The 12623-nt window shown below is 38.3% G+C and overlaps 1 protein-coding gene across 3 annotated transcripts in view; it reads left to right on the top strand.

Annotated features, from left to right (window-relative positions):
* Positions 1-12623, top strand: part of PPP1R21 (protein phosphatase 1 regulatory subunit 21) — a 1169673-nt gene that overhangs the window by 437218 nt on the left and 719832 nt on the right. For all 3 annotated transcript variants that reach the window (XM_044055342.1, XM_044055334.1, XM_044055351.1), the window contains one exon: positions 8011-8138. In XM_044055342.1, coding sequence (XP_043911277.1) covers positions 8011-8138 — 128 coding nt within the window. The remainder of the gene's footprint in view (positions 1-8010; positions 8139-12623) is intronic.

The raw sequence follows: 12623 nt of genomic DNA, 5'->3' as shown, positions 1-12623 counted from the left end.
ACGCCATTTTCTTCAGTCTTTTTTCTTCAGTCTTTCTTGCCGCGCGGAGTCCGAAGCAAAAGCAGTTCGCAAGTGCCAGTCGGCCAACTCCTGAGATTTTCAAATCCGAATTTCAAAACCGAAGTCTTCATTAAAGCTAAGTACCCCGTTGGGGAAACTTTTTTCTTGCTTCAGACCGATGTCAGAAAAAGTTAACAATTGTATTTCTTGTGGGAAGCAAATACTTCATAAGGATTTTCACTCTTACTGTATTCCTTGCCTAGGCCCTGATCAGAAAGTTGCTAGCTGTCAGTTTTGTGCTAGATTTAACCAACGCACTATTAAGCATCAGTTCGATTTTGCATTTCATCACTTTGGCCGAAGATTTAATTATATAATGCCGTCGGAACAGCCGACAACCGGAGTTTACAAAAAACGCAAGGACAAGGAAAAGGATAGGCATCAGAGGTCCAAAACCGACAACGAGGCCTCCGTTAGGCCAGTCGCCGGTTCTCAGTGAGGCGCTTTCACAGCCCCTGACACCCGCTACCTCAGAACCACAGGCTGCTTCCAACTCCCACGTGGAGCCGACTGGGCCTTTGGATACTCAAGGTATTGGACACTCGGAAATCATTCCCTCAGATGGATCCGGAGCCGCTGAGCAGGCATCAGCTTCTGAGGGTGTCTTCAGACCTACACAGTTATATGTTAAACCATCTTCAGCTTCAAAGACTAAAGCAGCTCTAAAGACAAAGAAACAAGTACAGCATTCTCCTACTCAAACTACCATGCCTAAAAAACAGATGTTTAAAATGGCCGAAGACCTAATTACTTTGATCAGGGGTTCCCACCCCCCTCCTGATAAAAGGCCTAGGCAAGACATAGAATATGATTCTTCTGATCAGGTTTCTATCTCCTCTGATTCCTCTTCTGAACAGGATTATTCTATTCTTCCCTATGAAGACTCTGATGCTGAAGAATCCATTCCTTCAGCCTCTCCTCCTAAGGATTATTCTTTTGGGGAAACCCTGCATACCATGAGGGAGCATTTCCATTGGGAGAGCCAAGATTACTCTGAATCTAAGAAAAGGCTCAGAGACTTTCTGCTACTTCCTCAGCACAGACCCATTGCTATTCCACCTGTTCTGGACATTGTAGATGATGTATTTTCAGAGTCCGGCCTGTCCCCTGACTCTTTACCCCCTGCACCTGCTAAGCAAGACAGATACTACAGGGTCCCAGATTCTCATAAATTCCTATATAAAAACCCTGCTGCTGACCCAGAAACTATTTCTCAGGGTCCCAAAGGGGTCAAAGCTTCCACTGCAAAAAACCCTGTCCCCTCTGATAGGGATTTTAGAGCACTGGACAGATTGGGGAAAAAAGTTTACACTTCTGCTACCTTGGCTGTAAGGGTTTTAAATTGTCAGTTTCATATGCTTAAATATCAACAGTACCTAATGTCACTGCTTAAACAGAAAATGTTGACAAATTCTGAATGTTCAGAGAACAAGGAGATGCAAGATTTATTGCATGCAACTGAACAAGTGGGAAAGCACACTTTGCAATGTGGTTATGATTCACTGGAGGCCTCTTGCAGGGCCGCTGTTACAGGTTCTGTTATTAGAAGGCATGCTTGGTTAAAGGAACAGAATCTGCCCGATCATGTTAAAGCAAAATTATTAGATGCCCCATTACAGCATGATACTTTGTTCGGTGCTAAAGCAGAAGAGGTGTTGAAGAAAGTGGAGGATAAAGCCAAATCCATGCAGACAGTTAAGGACTTCTTACAAGTACAGCCACCCAGATTTAGCAGGAACTGGCCTTCTAAAAATTGGTCCTTTCCAGTGTCAGACAGACCACAAAGAGGCAGATACAGATGTCCCAGAATCAGATCTCAGCCCCAAGGCTCATACAGGCCTAAACAATGGGGTGTTCCTACCTCCAAAAGCGGAGAAGACAAATCACAACCTTATAGGAAACCGTTCCAATGACTTTCCTCTGCCAGATCCAAGCACTTTTCTTTTGGCAGCCCCCTTAGGGGGAAACTAGTACTTTTTTCATCAAATTGGCAAATGGTTACCCAAGACAAATGGGTCTTGAACATAGTGTCCCAAAGCTACAGGTTCCATTTCACACCCTACCAAGGGCAAAAGGTATGCCAGACCTGCCACACAATCAATGGGCAGAGGCACAAAAGCAAATTATAGCCCTCATGGATATGAGGGTCATTCAACAAGTACCACAACAAGAGCAGGGGCAAGGATTTTACTCCAGACTTTTCTTAGTGTCCATAAAGGACAAAGCTTGAAGACCAATTCTGGACCTGTCTATACTAAACACATTTCTGGAGGTTCCAAAATTCAAGATGTTGACTCTACAGCAGCTACTGCCCATGCTGGGCAAGAAGGCTTGGCTCGTAACTTTGGACCTAAAAGAGGCATACCTGCATGTCCCAATCAGACAATCTTGCAGAAGATACCTCCGATTCATAGCTGGCTCAATGCACTACCAATTCTCTGCACTGCCCTTTGGCTTATCTACTGCGCTCAGGGTGTTCACAAAATGCCTGGCACCAGTAATTGCATTTTTGCAGACAAAGAGGAATTCAGATATATCCCTACTTGGACAACTGCCTTATTCAAGCAGAGAACAAAGACATTCTTCTAAAGCATCTGACATTTGTAAAAAGATTACTAATTTGCCTAGGGTACACAGTAAACGAAAAGAAATCAAAACTAGTATCCTCTCAAGAGATAATATTCCTGGGTGCAAGCTTAAATACAACTGCCCAGATGGCTTATCTCACGCCAGACAAACGAAAACAACTGACTTCTTACTTCAAAAAGTTGGCAACAAAGACCCAGTTATCTGCAAGGAAAATCCTGCAGGCCTTGGGTTTCATGGCATCCTGCATTCTACTAATTCCATATGCCAGACTGCATATGAGGAAACTACAATGGTATCTAAAAAGAAAAAGTGTTTAGATTCAGCATTGCCACAGCCTGGAGACAGTAATTACCCTCATTCCTTGCTTGCAACAGGAGTTTCGATGGTGGGCACAGGCCTGTCACCACAACAAGGGTCTGCCATTTACTTTACCCCCAGACAGACAGACACTGACAAAGGATGCATCAGATGATGCCTGGGGGGCCCACATGGCAGATAAATGTATTCAGGGCACATGGCCTGCAAGCCAGATGCATCTTCACATCAATCAAAAAGAGATGCTAGCTGTTCAGAATTCCCTGACAGCTTTCAAGGATTTACTTCGTCCAGGACAGCTACTGATAAAGACAGACAATACTACGGTCATGGGGTACATAAACAAGCAGGGAGGTACACATTCCTACCCCCTCTGCAGACAAGAAATTACATTATGGGACACAGCATGGGCTTATCAAGTTCACCTGCAAGCACAATTCCAGCCAGGAAAAACAAATACTCTGGCAGACGAACTAAGTGGAAGCCTCATGGATCCCCACAAGTGGAAACTGGATCTTCAAGTCTTCAGCATGATAACAAGGAAATGGGGATGCCCAGACATAGTTCTGTTTGCCTCCAATTACAGAGATTTTGCACAAGGATTTATCACAAAAAGCATGGAATCCTTCAGCTGGAAAAATCTAACAGTATATACTCCTAAAGGTCAGACAAGAGAAGCCAAAAATGATACTGATTGCATCAGACTGGCCATGCCAGCACTGGTACCCAGTCCTGAAGAGCTTGTCCCAAGGTCCAGCATGGATATTGCCTCAAACTTCTCACTTGCTGACCCAACAAAACAATCAGATCCTGCACAACCAACTCAGGACCTTAAATCTGGCAGCATGCCAGATAATGTAGCCATTCAGAACACTCCTCTTTCAAAAGCTGTCATGGATGTTATCTTGGAGGCCAGGAGGCCCAGTACCAGAAAATCTTATGCAGAAAAATGAAAGAGATTCTCTGCTTGGAGCAAGGCATTGACACATATGTACCAAATATCCCTCAGATTTTACAATACCTAACTGAGATGCTGGACAAAGGCCTTTCCTTTACATCAATTAAGATTCATGCCTCTGCCATTTCAGCCCACTACAATGCGGAACCACCTATCTTTTCTCATCCTTTAATAAGGCAATGCCTCAGAAGGGCCAAAAACATCAGGCCTCCAAGGAGAGCACCAACTCCGGCATGGGACCTCAATTATGTCTTGGAAAAACTCACACTGCCTCCTTTTGAGCCAGCCTCAACAGCTGATATAAAATTCTTATCCTGCAAAACAGCTCTGCTGCTAGCAATAACCTCTGCAAGATGAGTCTCAGAGTTACAAGCACTCATGGCTTTGGAACCTTTTATCATTTTTCATCCAGACAGGGTTTCTCTGAGGACAAACCCAACATTTTTTGCCTAAGGTGGTGTCCAGTGTGGCTCTCAACCAAACCATTCACTTGCCTACCTTTTATCCAAACACCCAAAACAAGGGTGAGAAAATTCTGCATTCTTTGGACATACACAGGCAGCTACGCTTCTATTTGGACAGAACTAAAGCTTTCAGAAAGAGTGAGCAACTTTTAGTGTCATATGCTGCAGCATCAACTTTTAGTGTCATATGCTGCAGGATCACAAGGAAAGGCCATCTCAAAACAGACTATTTCTAAATGGATAGGCCATTGCATCCGTTTCTGCTATTCTCAGCATGGCAAATCAGTGCCTAAAGGCATTAGGCCTCATTCTACCAGAGCAGCAGCCACTTCAGCAGCCTTCCTCAGAGGAGTACCAACCAAAGACATCTTAGAGGCTGCAACTTGGAGTTCAGTGCACACTTTTACAAAGCACTACCACATACCTCTTTACTCTAAATCCAGAGCAGGCTTTGCCACTGCAGTTCTGCAGGCCTCATAGCCTCCCCTAATCCTATTTAGCCCAGCCACCCATCCTCAGCTTTGGGATTCAACCCAAGAGTAATGACTGCTACAGTGAAACACGATGAACATAGTACAGTTGTGTACCTACCATAAATGTAGATGTTCGAGTGTATTCACTGTTGCAGTCCAGGTTACCCTCCCTCCATCTCCCTTTCTTTTGCTGGGGTTTATCTGTACTTCTGTATTCTATACAACCTATGTGGTGTATTTGCTTGTAGATGAAGGAAATGTTTCTTTACTGCATGTATGTTTATTGGCATAATATATTTAGCCTACCCTTTTGGGGGCACCTGACATCTGGGGCAAGAAAAACTGAAGAAAATGGCATCGGCTGCATCTTTTATAACCCTGGCACACTGACGTCAGGGAAGAGGCGACAGCAACCGACGCCAGACCAGAGCTTTGGAATTCAGGCCGACTGCAGGTAGCCTGCCAGCAGGATAACCCAAGAGTAATGACTGCAACAGTGAATACACTCAAACATCTACATTTATGGTAGGTACACAACTGTGCAGTTCTTCTCATCACTTATACCACTGAGGAGGATGCCTAGTATCAGATGTAACGAAGCTATGCTTACCATATTAGTTAGCCTGTTATACATTCATCCTCATTTAGTATGTATTGCCCTACCATCATCCCCTGTGCTCCTTCCAGAAGCTGCTTTTGGAGATATCTGCAAATCAGACAAGTGTACACTTGCATCTCCTTATATGTTTTTTGTTTGTTTCCTTTTAAAATTTATGCCTGCTTAGTAATGTTATAAATTGATAGGCACAGAAACAAAGCACATTCTTGTAGCATGGTGTTATCTTTACATTTTATGAGACAACAAGAGATGCGCATACTGAAGAGAAGGAATTCCCAACAATAAGTATAATGAGGAGGACTCCCTTACAGATGAACTTGTATGGTATGTGCATATCACTTGCACCCCTATATCCCCTTGAGTTTTAAAGGAACTTTTGTAGGGGGCTGAACCACAGAACTTATCTCTGGCAATAAACATATCCCTTCCAGGGCAAACACAGTTCCTTACAACAGATTTTAGAAACAAGAAAAATACACAATAAAAATCAGATTTTCTAAGTGCCAGAAATTTCAGCAATAAGTGGGTGATTTACAAGCTTTCTTCTGCCTGGAGGAGGTTGATAGTTATGCCATTGATAAAACCCTGTTTAAAGATCCAAAATACATGCAAATTCTACAGCACACCTCCCTTCCTTGTACATGTGATGGGATTGGTGGTGGTGGTAAAGTATGCTTGTAAAAAAAAATGCCTAAATGTCAAAAACCAAGAAAACAACTTGGGATTGGAAATTGTTAAAACAGTAATTAGTATAATTCGCATTAAATATAATGATACAGGCTTTTCTGTATACCATCAGTCTTCTACAGAGTGTGAAATGATCATTTCCCAAGTGAAATCCAGGATGTAAAACAATCAGAGAAATCCACATGTGATTCTTATTAGCTAATCACTTAATGAGTAAACTACTCCACATCAAATAAATTTGCCCAAATAGTAATTCGCGGTGTTAAAACAATTTGGAACAAATAATATAAAATCCAACTTGGACAGCACTGTGCAATGTACAATACTGACAAAATCTAGGTTTTTTGCTCGTTACCAAGTTTTACTCATTTTATGTAACAGAGCTCATGACACTATCATTTTTAACATGAGTAAAATCAAACTATGTCAAATAAATCATCCTTTCTAGATTTTGATTTGAAATGACAGAGCAGAAAGTAAAATGCTTAAGACACTATCCACAATGACCCATATAAATTTGCTCACAGTACTATCCGTAACTTCTGATAGGTAAACTTCTGCTTTCGTGACTATATACTTTTAAGACACAATATGGGTTAAACAGGTTAAAGTCAACAAAAAAAATCCCTTAGTCTAACTGTTTGGCCTTGTAAAAGGTCAAGGATTATCCACTTTCACCCATTACTTTTTGATTTGTATGTAGAGCCATTAACCAGTAACATAAATCAATGGCCTTATTTTGTGAATCTAGCATTATATGTTAACCAATCCAGAACATGATATAAAAGTTATATTTTCATAAATTGAAATATTTTAGTAGTATAGTGGGATGGAAAGTAAATGAAGAAAAAATAAAGGCCTTAGAAATGAACTATACTCAAAACGTGAATTGGTACAGAGATTCCCCTTTTGTTATATAATAAAGGCTGGGGATCATGTTGGGTGAATGCAAATTTTGGGACAGAACATTGTTTCATGGAAATCACCTGTATTAGTGGGATCCTTCAATACGTTTATACTGTTAGAAATGTGTCCATATGCCAGTTGGATACTAATGGCATTTGTGCCAAAAGATATGCCACATAATTGTTGGTGTCCTGGAAGCTACCCTGCTTGTAGATTAATGACTGATGACTCATTCCCAAACGTTCAGTACTTCCCAACATTATGTGTAAGGAGGGGTACCTCTTTGTTATACTACCACAACATTGTTCTGCTGCCAGTGTTCATGTGAAATGCTTCTGCATTACAAGTTTATTTGGCTACTTTTAAAACTAGAAATACTGTTGTCATCTATTTCACAACAGCACTCCTTGTGAGCTTAGGTAATTTGAACATTATAGGATTTTACATGCACATCCAAGCAATGGTTGGTGCGTCATGCTTTTGTAGCATACTAGTCTTCAAGACCCTTGAATGGTATAACTCTTCTGTGGTGCCAATGTCCATCGTTAAAATTGTAGTGCTACTTATAGAGCTCCATGTTACTTTCGTCAAAGTGCTTAAAGGAGCTGCTTAACTCTGTCTGTTCCTACCTGGTTAGATCCCATAAATGCAATCTTTATTTTTTTTAATGCTTGTAAGGAGTTAAGTTTCACTCTGGTTTTATATTTCACTTCAAGTGTGTTTGTACAGTGCCACATGTTTTTTTGTGTGTTTTAGTTTGCACCAGTGAATATTTTATAAAAATCTTATTTTAGAAACACTATCTGTTTTTTTTTTCTTCTTCTTCCAGGTTGTTATATTAACTTTGTATTTTAACAGTACAGGATTTAGATATGTAAGAACTATAATAAGTAAATGTTGAATTATGACCTGTATATCTGAGGGTCTATCTTTTTTTAGATTTGTCAAAGCATTACAGCCAGAAGTCCACCCTGGAACAGGAACTTCCTACTGCTACAGAAAAATTGAGGACTACTAATGAGTGTATTTTGTCTTCTGTCGTGGCATTAACAAGTGTTACAGGAAAGGTAATAGCATGTTCGTCTCTAACAGTTGTTATTTCGGTAAGAAGGAATGCACATTAGCAGGGACGGCCTTTGGTCAGCTGGTGCCCTAGGCAAAAGGAGCCCCACAGTGCCTCCACAAACAACACCCAGTGTCCCCATCCTGGTCTACATACAACATATAGATTACTTTTTTCTTACTTTTTCACACAGTTTGTCTTTTTTTCCTGTATTTATTCAACATATTTTAAAGAAACTATTTCTTTACTACAAAAATAAACAAAATGCATACTGGATATAAGGGGGAGAGGGCTTATAAGGGCTGAAAAAGAGCCCCTGCTAGCCACCTAGCTGACCGATGCCTAAGGCCGGCTATGCACATTAGTATGAACAGTCATAAGTATATCCTCTGTCAGCTGATATTTTTTGTAGATATTTGTAGTATGCTTATTTTTTTTAAGTTGTGGAATTTTTAGAAGGTTCCCTTAAATAGCACTCTCTGAATGTACAGTGATGTGAAACTGCAAGAACTCAAACATAAATATTATAAACAGAATACAAGTCCTTCTTCAGATATCAGGAATCAAATATAGTAGCAAGCAATTTAAACAAACAAGTAGTCATGTGATCATTGCACTTTGAATCAAAACTCTAGCTAAAATCTTGATCTCTATTGTTTGCAAACCTATTTTGTATACAACTTGTATATAAATAAGCATTTTACAATGTACATAACAGATATTTAGCATTTGCTTTTAAATATACTACAGGCATTTCTTTAGGCATAAAAAATTAATAACAAAGCAGTCGAGTTGAGCAAAAATGTATTCACATAAAAGCATAAGTGTTTTTGAATATAAATAAGCATTCTATATTACAAGTTAAAATCCACTAAAACTTTTCCTTACCTCTTTTTCTGAGGTATGGTTTTAAAGATACAGCATTATTAAGTATGTTTCATTTGTGCTATTCAGACGTAATTTAATTGCCATTCTAATTCTGCACATAATTTCATGCCTTACATATCCACCTCACATGAAAGGTTTAATTTCTTGTAAAACCTAAAACTTAAATTCTGCACGATGGTCTGCAAGTTTACTGTGTTTGTTAAAGCACATTTCTCTCTGCTTTATTTATATCTAAAATATGTTATTTTATTCTTGCATTAAAATTATGTTCTGTTTTGCCTACATAGAAACTGCCACAGTAATATCTTGCTAAGTAAACCCAGTCCTCTGTTTTGCTTGCTACAAAAATCATTAAAATAATGTAATTTCCCTGTAATAGGATGAATGAAAACATTGGTATTGTCTGCATATCCACACATTGTGCATCCATTCCATCTGTATGTATCCTTTCTGTTCCTATTATTACCACTCTTTCTTTTAAATAATTCCTTTAAATTGCTTGCCCTTCTATATGAAAGTAATGGCTCTGAAGAAATTATCTTTCTGATCTCATTGTTCTACTGTAAAATGTCCCAGTTGTTGTTAATTATTTCTTCCAAACATCTGCTGTTTGACCCAAACTGCATAACCAAACCAAATACTGGTGATGGCACGAAGAACAAAACAATAACCAAGCTTCTTTAGTGTATATTTTATTTTCACCGCTTTCGTCTTGCGACTTCTTCAGAACTAAAAACAGCACTTAAAAACTTCCATACTTGTATATACATACTCATTAACACTGCATTATGTCACACCATTAACCAATTTCAATTTAAAGTGCGGAATTTCCATTTAAAATATGGACGTTTTTAAGTGTTGCTTTTAGTTCTGAAGAAGTCACAAGATGAAAGTGGTGAAAATAAAGTATACGCTAAAGAAGTTTGGTTATTGTTTCCTTCCTCGTGCCATCACCAGTATTTGGTTTTGTTTGTGGTTATTGTACTGGTTGAAGTGTTTCTGTGGCCAAACTGCATAACACATCTTAACATTTCTGTACTACTTCTTGAAGTTTCATTTTACTTTACTTGGTAGATTCTCACCTCTGTTGTTATAACTGGGTCTTCCTTTAGCATGACATTCACCTTCCTTTCTTCATTGGTTAACAAACCATCTGGATATTGCCTTTTACATAACCAATATTTTTCATTTGCCAGTTCTGATTCTACCAGTAACCCATATGCAGTATTTCTAACTATTCTCATAAACTGCCTCTTTGGGATATTTCTTTTTGTGAAATAAAGGTGACTTCTCTTAAGATGTAATAAATTATTTATAGTTACTGCTTTTTTTGTAAATGTTGCCAGCTGTGTGTCCTGGACACTGACTGTACTTGTGTAAAGTAACATCTAGGAAGTTAGTTGTATGACTGCTATTAGCATCTATTGTTAATGATGCACAACATTCCTTAAAGTTTGTATCAAAATGTCAGGAATCCTCTGGTTATCCCTTATTAATAAATATGTCAACAGCAAAGCATCCAAAAGATATCACAATAAGCACGGCTCTTTAATAAGTTGTCCGCATTAAAGAGGGCTTCCTCCTTTAAAAAAAAAATAAGCTTTAGTTTGTGTTTGCTGAAAGTGGATTTGAGAGATTTTTTTTATCTCTGTTTTGTCCATCGAACAAACCACCTTTGATAAGTAATTATTAATCCCTGTCAATGCCATCTGCTAGAAATAAGTGCAATTTAGAAGATGTATGCTCTTAATATAGTAGAAACGAAGAAAAACACCTAGGCAACACTATAAACACAGTTTCTAAGACGAAAAACGTCTTTGTAATGTGAAGAGCAACACAAGTGCAACACGACTCGAACAGGCAACAATAACTGTTTATTAACTACTAATAGTAGTACATAAAATGACGGTTAAGCGCTTTCATCTGACTCAGCAGACTTCATCAGAACGAATAACACAAATTTAAAACTCAATTATATAGACTTTTTGGCGCCAAAAAAAAAATGTTTACCATTTGAAATTTAAAAAGACAGTGCTTAACTCTTTACACATTACATGTTCTTTCATAACTAGAGCGTTTCTCTGCATGAATAAAAATCAACTCAATCCACATAATAAAAACATGCAGTTGATCTTAATCAAAAAAATAGTATGAATTAAATAACTACATACTAGTTTAAAAATAAGGAACACACAAAATCCACTGGATACACCACATACTAAAGTGGAGATGACCACTGCATTGCCAAATAGAAAGCATTCTTTATTACAATTTCAGGAACACACATGTGCTTTCACATCATCTATACATCCTTCTACTTCAGGTCCAGTGGCTTCTGAGATTTAATAAATTTTCTTTCTTCATAATGTCCAACGTAGGACATACGGCTGCCCCTGATGCATTGCCCTTTTAAATACATTTTTAAAACGTGTCTGGGATGATCCCATGATCCTAATGGCTAATGTACATGTCCAGGTAAGCTATACCACACCTATTTGATCAATCAAGTCTATGTATTTAAAGGGCAATGCATCAGGGCAGCCCGTATGTCTTCCACGTTGGACATTATGAAGAAAGAACTTGAATTTATTAAATCTATGTTCATCAACAGAGGATACCCGAACGCCTTATTGACAGATGTTATAGAATATGTTAGTAGGGAATGGGGTAAGAAATATCCCCCATTATTGGGAAAAGAATATACATATTTGAACAATTGTTCATTGGTGCCCGATGTGTTAAGAAACAACAGGGTATGTGTCTTGATATATTCACCACACATACAGTATATTAAAAATATAATCAGAAGTCAATGGAACATGTTAACAGTGGACGAGGAAGTGGAAACTATTTTAGGCAAACATCCTAGTTTTGTTAACAAAACGGGTATGAATATAAGGAGACATTTGGAGGTAATGACCAAGACCAATAAAGGGACAACAAAAAAACTAAGTACTACTAAAAAGTTTGGGTCATGCAAACAATGTCATGCTATTAGTGAAGTAGAAGGATGTAAGCTAGATGATGTGAATATGACATATATTAGATTTAGAGCCGGAAATTGTAATAGCAATAATGTTGTCTATTTGGCCAAATGCATGGTTTGCTCTGCTTTCTATATAGGAAAAATGGAGAGACAGTTTAAGCGACGAATTTATGATCATTTTTACAGTATTAAGGTGAAAGATAAAAATAATGCTTTATATCGGCATATTAATGAAAGCGGAGATAAACACCATTTTAAGTTTGCTATTATAGACCAAGTACATATTTCTCCTCGTGGTGGTAATTGGAAAGCTCTCCTGGGTATGAGAGAGAGCAAGTGGCAGATGTTGACTGATGCCACGAGAAAACCAGGCATCAATGATTATATCACCATTAAGCCATTCTTGACATTAGCTTAAGGGCATTAGGGTAGTATGTTTTAATATACATTGTTTTAAACACATAATTTTATATTTTTGTAATATTTACTTTATTACTAACAATTGTATCTATTTTTTATATGTATTTTTATATGTAGTTTATGTACATTAATTACATGTATTTGTTGACATAAGCATTCATATGGTTATTAGGTACTATTTAGTAGATGCATTAT

Source organism: Protopterus annectens, chromosome 1.part2 (assembly GCF_019279795.1).
Source record: "Protopterus annectens isolate FY-2018-M chromosome 1.part2, PAN1.0, whole genome shotgun sequence".
Taxonomy (NCBI): Eukaryota; Metazoa; Chordata; order Ceratodontiformes; family Protopteridae; genus Protopterus; species Protopterus annectens.
The sequence above is the reverse complement of the archived record's forward strand: the minus strand, read 5'-3'. Positions and strand labels throughout refer to the sequence as shown.